General features: G+C 39.5%; 1 protein-coding gene across 7 annotated transcripts in view; it reads right to left on the bottom strand.

Moving 5' to 3' along the window:
- Positions 1–23,588, bottom strand: part of TSNARE1 (t-SNARE domain containing 1) — a 511,863-nt gene that overhangs the window by 51,941 nt on the left and 436,334 nt on the right. For all 7 annotated transcript variants that reach the window (XM_064442004.1, XM_064442001.1, XM_064441997.1 and 4 more), the window contains one exon: positions 11,841–11,956. In XM_064442004.1, the coding sequence (XP_064298074.1) occupies positions 11,861–11,956 (96 nt within the window). In that variant the 3' untranslated portion in view covers positions 11,841–11,860. The remainder of the gene's footprint in view (positions 1–11,840; positions 11,957–23,588) is intronic.

Genomic DNA, 23,588 nt, shown 5'->3' with positions numbered 1-23,588 from the left:
GTATTTATTGAATGTGAAAAAGGCATAAGAAAGAAATACACAGATTCCTCTCTCTGCCTCATGTCTGAACTGATGTGGGTGTTCCCATTACCAGGTTGTGTTTCAGTTTCTCTCTGAGACAATTTTATTAGATTTAAGGTAAAGTTGCTCTTTAGTATGTTCTCACATCAAAATAAAGAATTCATTAGAGATGGAGAATGTTCTCTTGTGATCTGTTGGAAAACCTGAGCCATGAAAAATCTATCTGTGGCAATGCAGTAGCCATCAAGCCCATATCTGCCATGGGCCAGCTACCCTCTGGTACAGTGAGATACTGAGCAAAGGCCAGAAGAAACCTCAGTATTATAAAATCTCATTAACAACAGCAACAAAAGAATATATAGCTCAAATGCAGCCCGGAAAATTGGCTCTCCAGACTGGTGAGTTTAACCGTATGTTAAACTACTGTGATGCTTTACCAGTTTTAGAACTTTTTTTAAAGAATTTTACTAATATGATCACACTCTTAATAAAAAATAATATTAAAAACACAAACCAAAAATAAAACTACCCACAATCCTTTACTCTCATGTTACAACTTTTTACGTGTAAATTAAACCTTTTCTGGCCTTCAAGGCACTCACTGAATCAAGTGACTGAAATTTCTGTCCATACTAAGAGAAATTTCTGTCCATAAAGCAAGGTGAACTTCCAGTGTGCTGGATCAAGAGATCAGAGGCCATACTAACCCAGGAAAAGCATATGTAACTCAATATGTGTGTGACTGAAGATTAGCATCTGGTACAGCCCAGCAAAAATGTTGATTAAAAGCCATCACTAAGTAGTTCACAGTAAACACAGTGGCAAATTATCTAGGACCAAAAAAGAAAATAAGAAACTATTGCTAGCAGTAGATGGCAGAGAAACATAAAAAAACAGAGGGAAAAATGGCTATTAAAATATATTTTATACTTATAAAATTAGCCTTAATGAACTATAAAATAAATAAGCCTTAATGAACTATAGCAGCCACTTACAATTATTTCTGTACTAATAAGCCTGGAGAATATATTTGCCATATACTGGTCATTAACAAGATATCCTTTGGAATATATAATTTAATACTGGAGAAGTGGCTACAAATTAAAGGGATGCCAGGAAATTTGTGTGTCTGTCACCACACAGCAATACTGGAGTGTCAAAAGAGAAAACTTCCTAGTCCAATAAATACCCAAATTTGTTCATACAAGCTGAAATGCAGGTTTTATAGCTTCTCTCTTGCATTAAATTTCTCCTCTATAGTCTTTTTAATGCTGTGTTCTAGAAAAAAATGTAAATAAATATTGGTCATTGGGATCTGCCTTGTACAGAACATTTAATAGGAATCCTTAATTACATGTTGTAAACATAACACAAATAGTAGTTGTAAAACTGTCGTTGTTTAACCCCAGCCAGCAGCTAAGCACCACACAGCCGCTTGCTCACTCCCCCGCGGTAGGATGGGGGAGAGAATCGGAAGACTAAAAGTGAGAAAATTCGTGGGTTCAAATAAAGACGGTTTAATAGGTAAAGCAAAAGCCGCGCACACAAGCAAAGCAAAACAACGAATTCACTCATTCTTTCCCATGGGGCGGCAGGTGTTCAGTCACCTCCAGGAAAGCAGGGCTCCATCACATGTAACAGTTACTTGGGAATTATGAAGTGGAAGTATTCCATATGGCATGGAATATCCCCTTGGTCAGCTGGGATCAGCTGCCCCAGCCGTGTCCCCTCCCAACCCCTTGTGCACCCCCAGCCCACTCACTGGTGGGGTGGGGTGAGAAGCAGAAAGGCCTTGACTCTGTGAAAGCCCTGCTCAGCAGTAACGACAACATCCCTGTATTATCGACACTGTATTCAGCACAAATCCAAAACACAGCCCCATAGTAGATACTATGAAGAAAATTAACTCTATCCCAGCCAAAACTGGCACAAAAACTAAGAGTATTTTGTTCAAAATAATCAACAAGAACGCTTCTTCAAATAGCAAACTCTAACAAGGCACAGTACTAGACATCAAAAAACTCAAACCTTGCAGGAGCTGAAATAGAAAAAATTCCAGTTTTCATGAGAAAGAAACTCTTTTTCACTGTGAGGGTGGTCAAACACTGGAATAAGTTGCTCAGAGAGTTTGTGGAGTCTCCATCCTCAGAGGTGCTCAAGACCTGGCCAGACAGCCTTGAGCGTATGCTCTAGGTGACTCTGCTTTGAGCAGGGACTTGGACCAGGTGAGTTCTGAGGGTCTCTGACAACCTCAACCATTCTGTGATTCTGCAAGGCACTTTAATTTTTGAAGTATGGCTTTTATTTAGGTAAGGACATGTACAACCAAAAATCAAAGTGCTGTGAGGACAGTCATAGCCTATCATAGACAGAGCCTAAAACCGGGTAGTCTTTCTTCTACCTGCATTTCAAAAATTCCTCAGATCCAAAGCTGTAAAGCAGGTACTCTAGATACTGCTGTTGCATGGCTCTTCTTCTGTGAGCACTCTAGAACTCTCAAACTTTAAGAAGAAAAAGCAGATGCCTTGAAAATTTTAGACAGACGATATGGCTTTTTTTATCTAAAGACTAGGCAGACAATCAAAAGGGATCAAATTACTGCTGTTTAATGAGTTACTGCTTGTCAGCTGAGAGGCAGCAATGGATGGGATGTTATTCTTAGCATGTTTTGATGACACAACATCAAAACTAATGCATTTCACTCTGCAATCTCAGCAGGCTGTACATGGGCAGCTATAGCAGTTCAGCTAACAAGAGGTAATTCAATCAAACCACAGTAATGTGAAAATTGAAATGATCTACCTCCACTCCACCTTGTTCATTGTTTCAGTGGCAAGAAACTTTGCCCGCCTTCTGAGCTGAGGTTATAAGATTCATTTGAGATGCACGGTTGTAAATACAGTGTCTCTTTGCACAAGCCCTCAGCACAGTAATTCCTGATGACCTACTTGTGAGAGAAATGAAATGGTTTATGCACTATATAGCAAAGTCATTCAACACTGTAATGTAAAAAGCCCATTTCAGTGTTAAAATGTGGCTATTAATTGGGGAATTAATAATCTGTCAAAGCTGAAGCAACTTCCCTACCAAACTCAGAAGTAAAAAAGCCATCTCTCCAGCAGTATTTTAGGAAATAAAGACAGTTTTTTCTTTAATGACTACTAAAGTCAAAAGGCTTCTTTTCCAGATACATCTAAAAAGCCTATTTTGAGAACTGAAACATATTCTGTAAATGAAATGTTGTTGTGAAGCAGATTCCAACTCCTATTTAAAGCCTAATGAAACTACAAGGAATATTTTAGAAAATTCACTGAGTGTGGTGGAATTATAATTCTCTTTTTAAAGATGGTTTGAGCTTCTCACATCAGAGAGATAAAGGCAATTAGGGGTTTAATATTTATATATTGAACAGACTATATATTATCAAAATGTAGATATTTATAAGATCTACCCAAGGAGGTGGATGGCTAATAAAGACATGGTAACCACTACATTATAACTCAGTCAGGTCTGAAGTTATGTGGAATTCTTAGATTTTTATTTTTTTTTTTAATTTTCATGTTAATAAAGGCCTAGGAAGAAAAGGAGGCCACAGAAACAGTCTTGAATAAGCCCTCTACCCTTCCTCTGATTTCACTCTCAGGTTTAATGAATTACTCCCAGACTGTTACAGTGGCTTGGAGGGAGTAACTTGGTTGCAAAGGGGAACATCACAAGCTGCACCCCGTTACGGGATGAGACCATCTTCCAACTAGGTTAACCTTCACCTTCAGTGGAGATTGCTGGGATAAAGCACAGCACTTCAGTAAGTATAACGTATCACTTCTAATGTTTTTCCTGACATTGAAATGATAACCAACCTGTTGAACATCAAGTTATACACCAAGATATAACCTGGGTTTTTGGCACTGAAGAGACAGAACAATCTTCCTACCTACGTCACCGCACATGTCCCCTCTGAGAGGCACAGCTAACACCAAACACACTGTCCCCTCTAAACACATCTTCTTCATTACGAGATAATCACAGATATACTGCTCTTCTAAGAGTCTTTCCTGTGGGACTCTAGTTTCTTTAGCTAAACTGACAAAATATTTCTTCAGCACACTATTACCAAACAAAACCTCCTGTTCACGTTTTTAGGTTTTCTTCCAGAGAACACCAATCCAAAATTACTTTGCTTTGACACCACTACCAAGAATAGTAGCCATGTAACACTTTCAAGCAGTTTATATAGCAAAGAGAATCCTATCGTGTCATTCAGCGAACAGCATTGATGTGCCGCCTTATTCCCAAGAAAACCTATGAGACTCTGAGGTCTGGCTCAGCAGTAGCCAAAGCACCGGGGTATTATCAGCACATTTCTAGATACCAATACAAAGCACAGCACTATGAGGGCTTCTATGCAGAAAATTAACTCCATCTCAGCCAGACCCAATACAGGCTCCCTGTCTTAGGATAGAATTTTTTTTCACATTTACATCATAAGAACACAGATAAGTAGAGTACCTAAGTATCAAAATCTGATGTCCTCAGAACTTCTATATAATACTAGTGTTTGCGTGTCCACAGAAGGGGAAAAGCAACATAGAGATTCTGTCTTTGCTACTGATTTTAGATATAGAACATTGCCATAATTCCAGTGGCCACGTTGCTCCAATAGAAAAACAAGTTTGTTAAGATCAGGTATCTAAGTTACTTAGGGAGAAGACAAAGAACAATAACAGTACTTTAATAGCAAGGAAAGTGAAGATCTGTCCATTATTTGCCAGCATCAAAGACTTCTTTTTCAAACTTTCTCTTTCATATACAAAAGCTTTAAAATATTACAGAACTGGCTGAGACTGAAATGGTGATGAAACATACAGAATTTGTGGCTTTAGCTGGATCAGTACATGCTAGCACAGAACCGGACACTCAGTACCTCCTGGTCCTCCACACACCAAGCTCTGCACTCAGCATCAGCAGCCTTACTCATCTTTCCATTATCCCCAGATCAAGAGAAATTGCTCTCCAGAGAAGAATAACCTGTTTTAACCTTATCATAAAGAATCTTCCACCTTCCCAGACTGACTTAATTGAAAGTACACTCACCCCAGAGCCAAGGGGCACCAGGATGAATGATGGACTCCCTTTGGCTGCTCTTCTCTGCTCTTGTCCCTCTTGCAACACCAAAATCTCACTGTATTTGGGGGATACATGAGACAGATAATTCAAGCATCGCCAACTGAAAATGTCAGCTAACAGTGGTGGAGTGACATTAGGGCAGTTTATAAATCTGTGTTGCTCTTATGAAGAGCCTAATCCTCCCTTCTCCTGGGGCTACTGATTTATGCCTCAGAGAACCCTCCTGAGCCATTAATCGTACTGCACGCACCAACTCCAACCACCATCACTTCTCCTGAGGAAATGAGACTATCCATAGGGAAGAGGACACTTGCCACTGACTCATTCAAAGATTTTAGACATACACTTATGACAATCTTTTCCAAGTTGGAACCTAAATTTTAGGCACCTGAAGCCATATTTAGGCAATTAAAGGAATGATCGGTGCTGTCCACAATTCTAGCTGATATTTATTCTTCTTTTCACATGGTCTTTCCTTAAGTCCCTGTGAATGACACAGTATATAGGCCAGAGAGGCCATTGGTCTGAATAAGTATGGCCATTTTTGTGTTGTTTCTAGCAGTTCAAACTGAATGCACTGAAAATCAGCCTCTTCTGTCAGCTCCTTAAAGTTGTGTCATCATGGCTAAAGTTTAAAGTCATTCTAAAGCATAAATAATTAATGTTTGCAGATTGCTTTGGGAAGCTCAGATCAAAGACTTGCGGTCCATCGGAAGGGCCAGCATTGCACACAGCCACTCAACGGGAGTAGTCCATTTTCCTATCCATTGCAAAGAAACAGTGTAGAAACCTGAGATGGGACCAAGAAAGCCGCTGACTGCTTGAAAGTCCCACTGACTTTGGATTCAAATCAATGAATTCAAGTTACTACTCATTAATTGAGCTGCAGGAACTGTCTACATGTGGGCTCTTAAGCTAAGGCAACAGTAACATAATACATCCTCCCTTAGCTCTCTTTCACAGTAGAATTAATGACATGGCATTATGTGATGCTTATAAAGACCAAAGAGCATGCAGATGGGCAACAACCAAGGTCAAACTGAAATGCATTCAATTTAGCTAAGGACATGGCCACTGGAATCAGGAAAACCTTCAAGAATGTAAATGTTAGCTTATTTTAAGAAATTGGGTGAAATCTTAAAACCAGACCATTCATATATTAATCATTGAAAACTCAGATCTCATATTTGACTCATTTAAATTTGAAGCACAAAAGTTACTGCAGAATTAGGATGTACCTCAGCCTTCCTGCCAGAGCGAAAATTGGGCAAGGATGCCAGGATCTGAGCAACTAATTGTAGACTGAAAGACGAGAATCAAATTGACAAGAATTGACACCTGACTATAAATGTAGGAACCTTTCAAAATAATAGGAAACAGAAGAAAAATAAAATATATATTGCTGAGTTATTGATTCCTGATTGTGCTGCAAAGCAAACATGGCAGCAACGCCACAGCCAGGGCAGAGGGGTGAATTATTTTAGAATTTGAATGACATCTGTCAAAAATATTATGACCCTTTCAGGGCTTGAAAAACTGAAACAAGCTTGAAAACTGAGCCACTCACATAGTTATTAAGCCATATATAGATGTGTGGTAAAAACAGGGACACTAAGTAAAGCCAGCCCCATGATATCAATTTAAAGGGCAAAAGCAATACCATGAAATGAACCCGTCTATGTTTTGCCCTTATTTACAATGTTCATTAGATTGAAGTATTGCTCTGTTCAATACTGACTAGGAACTGGTGTGCTCTTGCAACCTGACATTGCCAGGCAAGAGATGCACCGGGCAAATGTCAGATTTTCTATTGCGAGTGTCAGAAGAGGGTCCCCAGACTTGTCTCCTGCTGGGAAGGAATGACAGAACTGTAAATGCCAAGTACCACAAAGCCACTTGTCAGTCTTTCCTTCTCTGCCACCTACAGCCCTCATGACCTGGACAGATATGGGCTCTGATTGCATTTATTGGTGGGTTATTGATGTGTCCCGTCAAGGTGCAACATTAATGACATCAGAAGGGGCTGAGGCTAGCCTAGCAAAGTCCTACCTTACTGAAAGCTATTCTGTTGTCCTGGTTTCAAACTCCAAGATTTAAAACTCTGAGATGGATTCTTTTTACTTCCCTAGGCCAGACTGCATGAAAGGGGATTCCTCTGCTCCTCCAAATACATACTGTGACTACAAGTGCAGGTTTTATTGATTCCTACTGCACTGCAAGGACCCAGAGGTACAACACAAAGGGACACTCTAGTGCATGAGGTACTAAAACAGAAAAAATTCAACCCACAAAACTTAAGGTCTGAAAATAAGGAAAAAACCACCAAAGACAGACTGTATGAAATCATCTGGCTGACCCTCATCCTTATTGGTCAGGTTACAGAAAACATTTGACCACATAATAAGCCTGTAAATGAATTAGGCAAGGAAAGCTATGCTTGCAAAGGAGAGGAAAAAAATCCAAATTGAAACAATATTTTCTAGTTTTCCATAAAAATTAATTCAATTTAAATTCAAACAAGACAGTTGCACGTTCACAAAACAGATACCTGAAGCCTGATTATTGCTCTTCCGTATGGACTACAGCCCTGCTCTAGAGATGCTGGCCAAGATGTTTTTTCAGTCGTACATTAAAGATTACAAGTTGATTGTAATTAGAATGGAACTCCTTGCTCAGGATATTTCACATTTTAAAAGTTTATGATGGTTCAAAATGCAACGGTCAAATTAGCAAGAAAGGAATGCATCAATGGCTGTTAAAAATTAAATAACTAATTCATGGATCAAGCTGCTGAAGGCTGGGAGAATATTCTGCTGAACGATCACTTGTGCACTTTCCTGTTGTTCTGCTCTTCCATAGCTGAGCATCACTGTCAACCATTGCATCAGCTACCAAGAAGGAAAACACTGTTTTACTCCTCTGGGCTCTCTCCTCTACCCAAAGACAGATTCTAAATCTGGAATGAACAGTAACTCCACAGGGTTGAAGGACCTACATAACAACATCCATGTGCTCAGTCCAGTAACCTTTGTCTGACTGGTGTGTCTTGTAAATGGGGAAGGGACCTTCTGCTGCAATGATGACACAGAGTAGTCAAGTCATCTTTCATTGTCTCTTTCTTTGGCTAAATAGATTAAGATGATTAAGCCGTCGCTGGAAAGCATATTTTCCAACTGTCAAATACATGTAGCATCTTTCTCAAAGTTTGTCACCTCTTTTTTCCTATAAAGAATGTTTAAGACTCAGTATTCCAACAGTCTTGATTGTCACTTTGTCTAACTGTGCACTAATCCAGATGAGACAGAAGAAGGAGGACACAGAAGCTCTATCTAGGCTGACACTAGACAAAGACATTGTTAAAGAAGGGACTTCTTTCAGACTGCTACTGTGATACTGCCCTTTTAATAAGTTTACTGACATACCATAAGAGCAAAAAGGGCAGCTGCAAAGTTGCTACAATATGAGCAATGTGACCCAAAAGTTCCTGGGCTATTTTCCTGAGGTGTCAGCAAACAAATGTACAGACATAAGTCCCCAGGAGTTTCTCTGTGTCCTCCGTAGATGCTCTTCTCTCTCTGCCAGACAAAACTGCCCTAAGGGAGCAGTGACATACTTACAGCAGGGGCCCCAACAGGCAGAAGTCTGGGCTCAGATCTCCCCTGAACATCTGGTCTCTCTGCACACACTGAGCCAGCAGCCAATGCTGCTGCTGCTGCTTGAGAAACTCACAGGAAAAAGGGCTTCTTATTTTTCCAGATTCATAAAGTGATCTTTCCTGTGGAAGGATAGGCTTGCCTGCTAAAGTCATGTGTGGTTTGTGGTGGGGGAAAAAAGTGCTTTTTTTGGCCTTTTGAGGAGAACCATTGATTCAGTGTCATTATTGCAAAAGTAGAAAAAAAAAAGAAGGCTTTATATGTTAATGATCATAATGATCATTAGCCATCATAGATACTAATGGCACCATTTCTTTAACTCACTGAATAGTGACCGTCAGATTTCTCATCATGGCTGCACTTGTGAAAGATAAAGAAGGCTACCTTGAATGCAATGCAAATGGGACTTAATCCACTTGAATTGGGTGGCTGGTGGTTATTTTGGCTCCTTACTGATCCAGCAGTGAGCAAACTCTTTGATGACATGTTCAATGGAATCCTGGCCAGTCAGTACTAACCTTGGGATTTTATTCAGTTATGCGTCCTATGCTGATCAGATTATTTTGTAACTAGTTCCCTAGTTTGCTTTCCTGCCTTTATTTTCTCTGAGCGGTTATGTAGAGTTGCTATGCATTAAAACCCTCTGTTCTCTGTCTCCCTAAAGTATGTAAGATAGTTTTATATGAAAAAGTTTGTTGAGGTGGTTGAAATCTTAAATCCACTGATATTTTAAAATGAATTTGTGTTGCAATTAAGAATAGAAAAAATGTTCACTATGGACATGAAAATTCTGAAAACATTCTGTTTTGAAAATTGTCAAAATATAAATGTGAAATCTGCTGCACACCATTTGGGGTCAATCTAGATTAAGAACAGTTTATAATGATCAGAAAGCGTACTTGTTCTAAGATAATTCAATGCACTTTTTGCCTACATTTGTACTGCTGGAGAGTAACTCATGTTTTAGAAGCTTAATAATAAGTTTCACAACTGATGATGAAAAGTAGAGCATTATATTCTTTCTAAGGCTTTCATTAGTATCTCCAGGCTCACTTCCCCCAAGACATGGATCTCTTAACAGAAGATTAACTCTAGTTTTCCAATGGAGTTTTATGTAAGAATATTTTGGTTCTCTGACTTTCTCCACTTAAGGGATTTAGACTAAAACATATCTAGATAGAGTCAACTGTTGATAAGATTTGTGATTTCTAGTAGATAGGAATATTTAACTATATGTAAAAGAAACTTTATTACATTATAGATTACCATGATGGATCACATTTTCAAACTAGACTAATGCAGAGTAAAAACAGAGTAATGCAATTAAAATTATTGTAGTTGCTCTAGATTTAAATCAGCAGGACAGATCACTATCTGCACCCGTAAGCAGTGTCTCATATGTAAAAGAGGGATAAAAATATACATAGAAATTATATATATATGCCTTAAGAACATCCATATTTGATCAATCTAAAGGTCCATCTCACTGATATCATCCTCACTTCAGTGCTGGCCAAACACCTAAGTAAGCATGCAAGTGTAGAAAATTATTTACAGCTATTTTTCCTAGCAATAATGTAGGGCTCATGATAATCCTCATCCAAAACCAGTGAGATGGTGCCTGACAACCTTCAACAGTTTTTTTTTTCTTTCATGGATTTGTACAATTCCTTCTTGTACCCAAATTTTGACACCCACAGTGTCATGCCAGGAGTTCCAAAGCTTAAGTACACCTTGTGTGAAGAATCGTCATTCTGCGATTGTTTTAAACCAACCCCTGCCAGCTTCAGTCGAGACCGTGATGGAGAAAGAAGGCACATTAGAGGACAATGACTTCATCCTCAGGTGGAAGGATAGCATTGCCAAATAACACTGAACTCCTGCAAAATGAAACAATGAGCAATATCTTTCAAGCTTTTGTGCTTTCTCTAGGGTAGTTCCAGAGGATAGTCCAGGCTAAGAAAGCTCTGCTTAAATTATTATTAAAGGTCCCAGCGAGGCCCAGTATAATGCAGTACCTACTAAGTACAGGAGTGATATCACACATGCTTTATGCAAGTCTCTGTTGGACACGAGAGGTCTCTAAACCAAAAGTTGTCCCCACCCTCCATTGCTTTCTGCCTCAAGCCTCCTACTTGCTGTCTGCAGGAAAAGTCCCACTGGTACTCGGGTTCTGGCTTTACCAGCTGGAAACCCTGCCGCGGCAGCAGGCACACAGAGCTGGAATGGCAGAGCCCTTGGGGTGGTAGAAATTCTGTAAATCTAATGACTCCTTGAAAAATGGACTAGTGACCTTCTAAAGTAGCAGACATTCAGAAATGCTTTGTACCAGACAGAGATTGTCAGAAATAACTTATGAGTCATACTGCTAGGGTAAAAAGGCAAAAATAAAGGGAAAATGAAACCTTTTTTTGTGTATTATGCTTTATAATTTAAACAGCCTTTACAAAGAAAGCACACTATATCTTAAAAGTCACTAGTGGGGTGAAGTTGCTTTGATATCCCACCTATCTTGGTAAGGTTATATCTCCTTACTACAGACCAATACTCCTTTTAGGGGTAGATCCAGAGCAAAGATCACCAGAAACCCATTTTTATTTTTGTTGCACTACAGTGTCCTCTTCCTGGTCCTTAGGAATGCTTGCCTTTGGAACATCTCAGCATATCTGTGGGATGTCAGATTGCCCCCGACCCTGCTTCAGCCTGGGGTCTTTAACACCACTTCTGTATCTCTAATTCATATGGATTTAGGATTCATTAATTAGCATTGCTATGAGATCCATATAAAACCAAACACAACACAAAGAGCAAAGAAAAGGGTAATAAGATGATGTTTTGTTTGGACGCTGCCTTGGCTTACATTTAAAGATCCACTAAGGATGTTATTTCTGAGCTCCAATACCCTTTAAGGGAATTATTTTCATAGGCCAGACCTGAATATGTAAGCTAAGATAAATATTTCTTACCGCTATCAGCTTCCTAAACTGTCTCCTAAGTATCTTATTGAGCATGATAAAAGATTTAGTTAAAGGCTTTTACCTGTGGAAACCATAGACAGATCAGCGCTTGACAGAGACCCCGATGATTATGACAATGAACAGCAGAATGGCCAACGCAACAGAGAGAAGGCAGCACTTCATCTTCCTGGCTCGTAGCTAAAAGAGGAGAAAGAAAAGAAATAAATGCATGGACATCTAACAGGAAGATGGAGGGTAAATCCATGAAGAAATTCTGCTATTTTTCCATTGGTGGGACTATTTAAAATAAATCAATACATCATGGAAAATTTGTCTCTTTTTTCAGACTGACTCATCCTTCTGGACAATCCAGATTCTTCCTTTTCAGTGAAAATCCCTTTTTAATACAATCACTTTCCCTGCACTACTTTCCTCCTGCTTGAATCATTGTTTGTGTCACGCTAAATTTCCAGATTCTGCTTGGAGGGCTGAACTAGGGTAAGGCTGTTCAGTTTGGTTGTGGTCTGGGGGTGTCAAATCTGATTTCTGGCTGCCAGAAGACGACTGTCTCCTGCAAGATAAAGAGGTCTCTCTCCACCCTGCTGCACAATGAAATCTAGCCAAGCATTAAGGCAGGCTGTTTACGGGATAGGCAAATGTGGCTCCAGCAGTAACCACCCTGATTTCATTCAAATTAAGGTCTGGTAAAAGAGATTCTACAGGGTTTTAATTCTGATGCCTGCTTCTACCTAAATCCATCAGCCTTCCCAGTGACTATCATGGCCATAATGTTGTCTGTTCCCATTTAAAATCTGTTCCAGATACTTCAATCCCTATTCTTCTCTTTTGGATGGATTAGAAGAAGGGTGTTTCCATGGTCCTACAGAGTCAGTAATCTTCTTTTCGACACATTAAAAAAAGTAACTTCAGTGAGACACAGAGTCAGCTCAGACATTTCCCTTGAGACCAGATAAAACAGTCCTTCAGCCACCAGACTTGATAACACCATCCCTGACCTGATAAACCAATTGCATTTGTTCAGTTCTTTACTTTTCTTACAACTGAAGCAGCACTCTCCCAGGAAAGATTATGTTAATATTACTGCTGTTATCCACTTTTCTTCCCTAACTGCTGTAATCAGCCCTCCCAGTCTGCCTCAGATCCTTTGTTATCTGGTTTACATCACTCTGCCCCGCATTTCATTTCCCATAGAGCCATAGTTCCCCAGCTATTTCGTTCTACAGATGTTTTGCTCTCTGACACTGCAAGTGACAGGAGAATCTTCTCTTCCATTGCTGCTCCAAAGCCCGGTGCTTCATCCCCTCACAACCCTCCCAGGGCCCATCCGTTTTGCTGTGCAGAGCTGGAGAAGCTCTTCCAGCCGAGAACTGTGATGCATGACCTGTCCTTTCCTCCAGAAACAATCACCAAACAAACTGGTGGTTTTTATTAAAGTGTGGATTTCCAGATTTATTTTTTTTTTTTCCACAAATTAAAAAGCTGTGTTGTCCTGCCTCTATAGCAGATAATCAGTGATTTATCCGTGCTCTCTATTTGCTTTTCAGTTACTCACACAGAAATGTTTTCTTTCATTTGGAAAAAAAATAGGTGCTTCAAATATATCATACCATGTGCATGTATGAAGAGGGATGTTTTTGTCAGGTGTGCTAGGAAGGAGCGGCGAACGATGACACTATTCTCCCCCTCCCCTAAACCCTACTTGGGGGCACCCATTTGCTCACACTTTTCAAGCAGTTTATTGTGACTCTTGGGGGAGAATACAGGTGCACCAGGGCTATGTCTCTCTCTAAAATATGTTTTTTACCCACAAAGTGATGTTTCTTCATAGCGGCTCTGCACTTGCAGCCTTCATTTCTAGAGGGGTAACTAAAATGCATTCTGAAAGCTGAGTGCATGAGACAACAGACCTGCTATGACATCGTCTTTTCTTTTAACTTTGATTAATTCCGGGTCAAACCAGAAAACCTCTGCTTAAAACTGTAGACTATCTTAAAATATGTAGATGCCCTTGTACACTTAAAAAAAAAATAATAAAAAGTCCAGAGCCTTTGTTTGGTCAGCAGAGGATGCTAATGGGTCACTTAGCTTCAAGCAGCATTCTCAAATATTCCTAATGAGAGTTCCAAATGCTGTAACAGTTATCACTTCAGATGGCTTTTCCATCAGTCCCTTTGCAGAGATTCCCTTCTTTTGCTCTTTCTAGCATTGCAAAGTCTTATTCAATCCTGTTTTGCACTTTATATAGTCTTTCCCCCCTTTTTTTCTTGTTTTTAACCAATATAAAGCAAGCATAAAACTCAACCATAAACAGACTAACAGACTAATCGGACGGTAGGAGCCATGCAGCCAAGCCTGTATTTTGGTATTTTGTTCATATTTTATGACCTTGTGCTGGCCGGTAAGTCAGGATAATGATTCCTGCTCTGTTTACAACATCTCTTAGTAGATTTAGTATTACTGTCCTTCACAGCCACACAATCTGTAGCAAGATTCTCCTGTTAATTCCTAGTTCTTTCTTTATATTTCTGTAAGGAAAATGTTCATTTCTTCAAGCCTCTTTAGCCTCCAGACATAAATTTGTACACGCTGGAGGAGCAGTAGAAACAGAGCTTCTGAGCCCTACCTGATCACACAACCTTTTCTACACACACTGAGGAAGAGTAACCATATACCGCAGCTTCTTTTTGTCACTTAGATGGAAAAATACTGATATATGAGCAAAAGGCAGCAGTTCCCCTCAAGGTACAGATGCACACGCTGCTTTGGGAAGGGCTATGCAAGCATCCCTTCGCATATGACATGACAACCCATGGAGTTCACCAACCCCGTCCTGTGAAGAGAATGTGGCCTGTGTTTTGGTGAGCTCTTGCGGCCCATTCCCTGCCCTTATCAGAGGAGAAAGGTGTTAGCACACAGCAGGTTGGGCAGATTGTTCTGTTCACCAGATAGGACCTGCAGACCGTGGTATGGGCACCCTCACCTGAATATGACATAAATATACAATAATAAACAACATACACAAATAATATTAGATATAATAATGTCTGGTTATTACCTCTAGTTTAGGTTAATAGAATCTGATTGCCAAGATAACATAAATGGTGTCTTAATGCCATTACTGTCATTCCTGACGGAAGTTGGGAGACAAAAACAAACACATCCCTGTATCTTTAACAACCTCAAGGCATCAATGCACACTGGAAGCACATCAACTTCAGAAATGTAAGCACTCAACAGCTAGGAAATGCTAGAGTTTACATTTCCCATGTATGCATATACAGGTAGTATTTTTTTCCCCTCCCTCTCCAGCCATCTCTGCCTTTTTCAGTAAATGGGAAATTATTATGCTATGTGCATCATGTATGTTTACAAATTTTACTTATCTGCTCAAGTTTTCCTAGGACATCCATCTAAAGTCATGTTCACATGAGACCACACAAACCTCTTGCTTAACATCAGGTTCCTAATTTTCCCGTGTGAGTTCCACGACAGCAGAATCATGTAATTAATGCTTTCCATCCCAAACATCAAGGCAGTGATGGGTTTAAGTCCATTTTAAGCCAAGGAAGTGGAGACACTTGCCATGGATGGCAGTATAGCTGATCTCCAGAGAATTCCAGTTCTCCAAAGAAAGAAAAAAGTGATTCATTATACCGTTCCTTGAATCAGGGTTAATCTACACTCACATGCAAATGGTAAACCATTTCCAAACTTCTAACGGGATCATTTCCTTACTTCTGAGACAGATACCACTAGCTTTCTGCTTCAAAATTAGTAGTCTGAGAACAGCAGAGCCACTGCCACAGAAAGTTTAAGGAGGGGAAAAAAAAAAGGAAACCAAGAAAAACCAAACCACCTGTAAAATGAATCATTTATTTTATGACATAATTCTTCAGGGAGCTTTGCATTTTTATAACATTTCCCATGCATCCAACTAATCTGCAGTTGATTTCACTCATCTTTTTCCAGATCTTTCTCCTCTCAGCTGCTGAAGATCTTTCTTTCGCCCTGTGCGTTAATGCTACCCTCTCGTCTCCTCCCTGACTTCCCTGGGCTCCAGCACAGGAAGCTCTGTGGGCATGGGCGATGGGACCTCCTCTCAGTTCCTGCAACCTGCACCCACCATTGCTTGCAGGAGCAATTGTAAGATAATTTTGCCCATCATTTTCCACGTGCAGTTGAAGCACACATAGCTGCTTACCAAAGAAAAGACATACCTAGGATGATTGGCACAGCAGAGGAATCAATAGCTGATGTATACTCTTGATAAAAACTGAATCTCGAGGGTGCACCCCCCCAACTTCTAAAAATTATCAAGAAAAATTGAGGGAACAGCTTTTTTTCAAAGACTTGCAGGTTTCACTGAACACTCCTAGAGGTGACAAAAAGGTATGGCTGTTTTCTCCCTTTTTATTTTTTCCTGCTAAATTGTAAAGCTCTGTCCACATATGGGAAGCACTAGAATTTAACAAAACATCCTAAAAAACATGTCCCTCCCACGGAAACACATTTCCCAAAACTGCATTTTGGAAAACACTGACTCCATTTAATTATAATTTAAAATGCATATCTAAATAGCGATACAGAAATCAATGCAACAAATAAAATTTCAGGCTCAGTCTGGGAAAAGTTTAAAACTACCAGTAAGTATTATTTTCTGCTAGAAAATGTATGAGAAATAATTATAAGTAGAATTATCTGATTTCACTTTAATTATATTAGCTGATTCTGAACCTTGAATGGCATGCTGTTGGGCTGCTCTGGTTTTATAGCTCTGTCCCAACCTGTTGTAAGCCCATTTCCCATACCACCTAGAATTTGTTGATTAAATTGGAGCTAATTTATTTTCATTGTACACATTTTCCCAAGATGAAAAGAATGCAGCATGGGACAAAAAAACCTAATCCTGTAGTAAGACGTAATGGCTTTTTACAGTTATTTTTGCTAGGCTCTCAGGGTTTTTTAGTAAAACGGTCTAGGTAAAGATATATTTTAATCCTGACAGAGGCTCTTTAAACACACATGTGAAATAGGAACGAAAAAACAGGGAAGGAATGAGCAAGGCTATTTAGGGACACAGCTGAGCAGCACTTTATATTGACAGGTGAACTGGCTGTGACTGAGCCTGGAAGAAGCCTTTCCTTCATTGTTTCATCAAAATAAGCTGCAAGTCATATTTTACAGCCTAGAAGATATTTATTTCTTGGGGGTGAAATGTGAAATGTTGAAAGACATTTTAATTATGTCACAACAGATAGCTAAGTAATTTAAAACTATTAAAGCCTGTTACAGCCCCAGGCCCAGAAAAGCAAGTTTCATCTTGGAAATTCCTAAACAAATGCAGTTACAAGGATGAAAGATATGTTTTCTTGCTAAGGATTCAAAAGGTACTGGCGCAAAGCATAAATAATAGGAGTGTCCAGAGGAAACTGAGTTTCCTGTATTTATATGGAATAGAAAAAACAATCAGTCAAACCAGTAAGCATTTGATTTAGGTATGGAAAAGCATCATCGTGCTTCTCTACCCTCTATGGACTGGTTACACTGTACAATGCAAGGCAGGAAGGTCAAGATTTCACAACTGACTCTACTAAGGAGGTGAAAAGCCCTAGAAACAGGCATTTTAGTTCAGCCAGGGATCTGTACTAGAACAGCTGCTCTAATCTGGGAAGCTCAGAGCATATGACACTGCTTCAGAGTAGAGACATACCCCATGACCCCATGGTTGTGGCTTTTTCTAGGTCTCCTGCAGGACAAAAGCATTGGGTGGGTTGGTATCATTAGCTAAATTGATCTCACCAACACCCCACCTTCTTATTCCACCTCTCCCTGTTCTTAGCCCTCGGACTGGGATAAGGGTGATGATAACAGAGAAAGAGCATCTCACAAGATGGTTAACCCAAGACCATGTGTCTCTGTCCCTCCCTCCTGTCATGCCAAATAATATAAGCATTTAACATAGCCCAGGCTTTTCAGCTAGGCTGTATGGGCATGAACCTGTCTCCTAGGGAAGGAGGTCCATTTTTCAGTCACTGTTTCTTAGACAGGTTGTTATGGTAAGCAAGCGAAAACCTAGCCTGTGCTCTCTACCGAAAGACTCCGTAGACTACTCATTTTTACCTACAAAAATGCTCATGAATATTTTAAACACGATTTTAAAATAAGGAACAAATAATGAAGCATTTTCCAACAGAGCTAGAATTACAAGAACTTCTGAAAGTACAATTCCACTAGTGAAGCAAAGAAACCACTGAATATTTATCTGCTATGGAGATACGTTTCCTGCAAATCCATCCAGCAAATAAAAATGAAAATGATTGAATTTAGAAACCACACAATAACAGCCTCCAGTTATCAGGTCAGGTCCTTTTAAGGGCCTCTGTTGGGCAATGAAAACCCACCTTGATTAATTTTCAAGTACTGTTTCCATCATTGTAAGATTAACAAATCTGTTTGACATAAAATGGTACACTTTATATGCAAATCTCTGTAGAGAGAGTTTTGTGACATTAAAGAGGTTCATACAATTTTGTTCACACTGCCCTCAGAGGTCATTTGTAATTGCACGAAAGCATTTGTCTGTGCCCTTAATATGCATTTTGAAAGCTAATTTGAGGTCTGCAGGATTGAGAGCCCAGGTCCTTAATTACATTTGGACGTGTTTATACAGAGATGATATTATGAATCTGAAACTACTGTCATTCCAATATACACCAGCAGAAACTCTGCTGAAGGCTGTGGAGTTCTCATGGGGAAAAAAGAAAATATTGGAGTAACACAGCAGAAAATCAGACCTTGTAGATGTGTGTTTACCTCCAAGAATTATGTAAACGTACAGAGGTAAAAAATCCCCTTAAACTTGCACTAGTGTTTTCATCATTATTATTTTTGTTTTATATTCCATTTACATTGATAAGATCCCTTAGCTAAGTCATACACAATCATCTCTGATAAGAGAGTAAACACACTGTGTTATTGCAGTGGAAGTGAGGAATATGACCTTTAACGTGTGTACAAATTAAAATGCACTGACCAAATTTGGTGACCTTTATGGTAAAGCTTCCTTATAGAGTAACAATGAATTTGCTATTAAATATCACTGCTTCTGCAGACGGGCTAGAAAAGGCCAGTAATATTATTAAGCACTTTCAGTGGTTTTAAATGAGAACGAAGCAGACAAGTTGCATATGAGTAAAACCCACAAGATACGAGATACAGGGAAAGGCCAGCTCACACCAGCAAAGAAATACCACTTTGCTTTGACACATTGTTTTTGCGCCTTTTCTTCCACATCAGTTGGACTGGTTTCAAACTTTCCCTTACGATGCTGTGTCGACATATTTGTCACTTTCCACTAATTCTGCAGTCTTCCTGTTCTCCATAAGTCTTCATGATTCACTTCTTATTCGTTTATCTTCTTTGCATATACTCCAGGTAAAGACAACTGCCATCTATAGGTATGGTTCAGCTTACCCTATTGTAAGACTATTTTCCGCCGCGTAGCTACTTAACCAGTGATAACCATTCAGGATCACATTTTCCATGCCTGCAATCTACCTCAAGCTATTTCATTTAAATGAAAATACTGCGGCCAAATCAAAGAAGGAAACCATTGAAAAATGTCCAAGTGTCCCACCCTGAAAGGCTGATGTTAAGCCTGTACATACAGACTTAATTGCTGCATTTTCTAACTTCTGAATGCTTGAATTAGCAATCTTAATATTCCCTTAATATACTTGTTTTTTAATGGAGGAGACATCATTTGTAATAACACATGATAATGGCTTACATTTCTATCATGTCTTTCAAGGCAGCAGACCTCCAATGTGATTTACAAATCCACTATAAAGAGAATTATTTTTTTCCCAGCACTGGAATGAAGCCACCTACCTCTGGCAGCTGTTTAAATTCTACATAGCAAGTCTAGCCAGCAGTTTAAAGCAGGTAATGACTATTGTGTGTACCCAAAACACCAGAGAGCCTGCATTTTCCCAAAACAGAATTTGGCCAAGGTAGCAAAGCAAATGCCCTTATACTTTTGCAGAAACCACCCTGAGATGCTTAACAGCTCCAAACAGGCAAACTCACAGAGACCTTAACTCCCCCAACAATTCAAACCCAGAAACGTGGTTGCAAGGGAGCAGAGCAGAATGATTCGACCACATTAAAGCAGCGCTGTGCTCAGAGAAATCCTTCTTGCTGAGCAGTGTTTATTAGTTAGATTATATTATTGTATGAATTTGACTACTTAGCTGGATTGGAAATGGCAGTCTTCGGGCCACTGTGCTGCTGAGCGCAACCCTTTGCGCCCAGCAGTTCAGCCAGCTTTCAACCCACCGCACTTATCTAGTCTGTACGTCACTGTTTTTTTTTTATGCAGGAACTACAGGAGCCAGTACCGGAGGCCTTAATTGTAGAACCAACCAAGAAAAGATTTGGCTCATTCTCTGTCCCCAAAAATGCTTGGGGTCCCCAGGTTGGCTCCTTATAGAACTAGACCAAACTTTGCACAAGCTTATAAGGACCAGAGCCAAAGAAGTCTGGCTCAAGTCCATTGGTGGTTATGGAACCCCTCCAGTGTGCCCTCACAAGATTCTGGTCCAAATTAGCTAATAACTTCTCCTTAGTACCATGTGTATAGCTATATGTAACATTTTTATTTGAAAATTCTAATAAAAATAAAATGCTTGGTAAAAGGTGGAGCATCAGCCATGAAGGATCTTTAGAACATCCTCAGACAAATGCAAGTGTCAGATAAACAAAACAAAGGCACTTCTGGGGGTAGAGGAAAAAATTCATATAAGAGTATTTTTCACACTAGGACTGAAAGAAAGGATTTTTCTGTCTTCAAAGCACAGTGTTCTTGAACTGAGACTTGCCTTCAAATCTCAGCAGTAATTAAGACAAATTACCTTCAGTGTAAGTCTTCAGGCACCAAGGAACAAACTGAAACTTTAAGCCAGTCTGATTCTATCACGAGAAGGCAGCTGTACATATAAACAGCAGTCAGTACATTACAGTAACTGATCCACAAAAAAGCTCCTCCCAGCCCTATGAATCATAAGTAAACCCAAATTTTGACAGGGGTTCCAGGAAGTACTGTGCCATCAACACCTCAGAAAGTCTGTGTTAGGAGCTAATGAATCTCTGGATCGGAAGTATCACAGAACCATAATGGGCAGTATTCTGTGTTTGTATTTTCATTAGACCAACTGATAAAACTGAAAACCAACCAACCTACAAAGCGGGAAAGACTTATGCTGCTTGTTTTAAAGTCTGTCTGGTTTTTCTTTACTGTGTCCATTGACTTAATATAGGACATTACTTCCCACTAACTTTGCTCACCACCATCTCTATGCCATCATTAACGTCACTCCTAGCAATATCTCTACTACTGCTAAAGCAGTACCATCACTAGCATGTCAAGCAGTGGTTGACAGGCACAAACTACCACGCGTTACTTCATAGCATTGTAGGACAGAGCTGACTTCTGCTGTGTTGCACTTTAAATAGATGTCTAAACATGGTAAATAAGGTTTTTCTGGTACTGAAGTCCAAAGAGTGTAGAGAAGAAAAATGTTTCAATGACATGATTAAGAGAATGTTCCTTAAAAAGATAAACCCCAAGAGAACCACCAGGTTTTGCAACCAAGAATATTATTAAAGCTCAAGGCTGATTTTTCCTCCCAGGCATGCTATTTTTCACCAGTTTACAAGCATGCACCATGTCACTGCTGCTCTTTTGCGGTATGCAGACTGCTTGGGATCAAAGTGCTAGGTAACAGTGAGTAAATTAAATTGCGACCAGGCATGGAAATCTTACTTGGGAAAAGCAACTAACTGTGGGCTAGGAACTAAAGGAATGCACACCTCCACACTTTGCCTAACACAGCGTGGTTCTACAGGCAGACTAAAAGCTATTTTACAGCTTCTTACCCCTACAAATGCCTATACGTGGGTCTTCACCTATTCAAAGTTTATCCCACAGAGACAAGCTAGGAGTCTTAATCACCAAAGGAGCATCATTAAAGGACATAAGGATTTTTTGCTTTCTACTGCCTACTAATATCTGTCACAAGAAGTGGATAAAGTCACATCTGGTGTAACACCAGTGAAACTAAGAATAGCAGTGCCTCCACATCTTTTTATTGGGTGGGGCAGAATTAAATTTGAGGCAACATGATTTTCTGTAGAAGTCACAGGGAATTACTTAAACTATCAAAATTCCTGATCTAAGCTTTTGTTTAAACCCAAACAAGCTCTTCAAGGTTTGAATAGTATTTTTATCTCTGTTATTTTTTCATTTTCACATTGCCTTATGAGCTTTCAGTTTTCTGATGGATTAAATGTACAAATGCCAGGAGGTAGCCTGAGTTGATACTGCACTTCTGCCTCTATGAGAAAGCAGAAAGTATTGGAAAATTTTGTGAGATAGTACTCTCCTGAGGTTTTCTGCTCAGTTTTGCAGATGGAGATCCAGGGAAAGTCAAACAAAGAGCAGAGTTCAGGACTTGTAAGAACAGCATTCTAATATAAAGACCAAAAAAAGTGTCTCAGAATAACAGGCAATGCAGAGAAGTGTACAGGCAGATATAGCACCTATGCCTACTTTTCTCATTAAATTGTTATGTGATCTTTCATAAGCCATTTAACTTCTTCCTTTCTTAGTTTCCTCTTCTACAAGATTAGGGATGTTACTTCATTAAATAAACAGAGCGCAAGTAGGCGCATCTGTAATGATGGATCTCACTGTGCGTTGCTAAGATCAACGCGCACTGGTTCTTTTAATATCCAGTTTGTATGTGAATGGATTTTTCCTTGTTTTTGTTTTAGGTAAATGAGTTCAGTCATTTCTGAGATTGGAAGCTTTAACATCTTTCTAGATAACAGCACTTCTCTTTAATTATGTAGTCACAGAGTAGAGTTATGAGTATGGCACTGGAGCTCATATCGCAGAGGAATAAAACGTAGTCCCTTCCTTCATCTCTCAAACAACCGTTCGGAGCTCTCTGCAGCATTATCCTTAAATTCATGTTCTAAAGTGTATTTTACTCTGAACTAAGATAGGGTGAACAATGTCTGATATGAAAGTTGAAAACGATCAGAGGTCTAAATGTTTTACTGTTCATCAGTTCCTGACAATAAGACAGTATTCAGAAGCACGCTACATTATTCACTGCCATCAAAGCTGTGTGTTCCCTGCATCTATGTCAAAAAGAGATCAGTTTGTTACAAACAATGGAATATCAGCATTGCTTCACAAATGGCCTTGGAGACTGACCCTGTTGGTCAAAATCATAATCCCAGGTCTAGGCAGAGTCTAGTCAGCACTGCCAGCACAGAGGACTTTTTATGTGAAGTGCGTAGTAATAATTTGACTGTGACAGACAGCATATTAGAGCTCTGTGAATGTCACAAAGCAGAGTGCCAACGGTCTCTCCTACAGAGCATATCCATTACCAGCAGCAACAAGAGGACGATCTGCAGAAGAAAGAATTGAATGAAATTACGATTTTTTTAAGGGCGAGAGCAAAAATAGCTTTCATGTTTGAGTTGTTTTCTCATTGCAAGAATGGAAGGTGCAGAAAGCAATGAACTGTATTAAATCCACCATATATTTATATGTATGTGTATGACTTCTCTCATGGTGCCAGTCTGTAGCCTGTTTGTAAGATTCACATTAGAAAGCACATCTACTCCACCCATTTATGCTGTGTAAGTTAAAAACAATCTGTAAATGTTTCTCCAGTGAACAAGAGAGCAGAGAGCTATGATTCTGCAGCATTGTAGAAGCAGAGGCATTTAGCCA

Source organism: Phalacrocorax carbo, chromosome 2, assembly GCF_963921805.1.
Source record: "Phalacrocorax carbo chromosome 2, bPhaCar2.1, whole genome shotgun sequence".
NCBI classification, from domain to species: Eukaryota; Metazoa; Chordata; class Aves; order Suliformes; family Phalacrocoracidae; genus Phalacrocorax; species Phalacrocorax carbo.
Note: the sequence above shows the minus strand (reverse complement) of the source record. Positions and strands in the feature narration are given on the sequence as shown.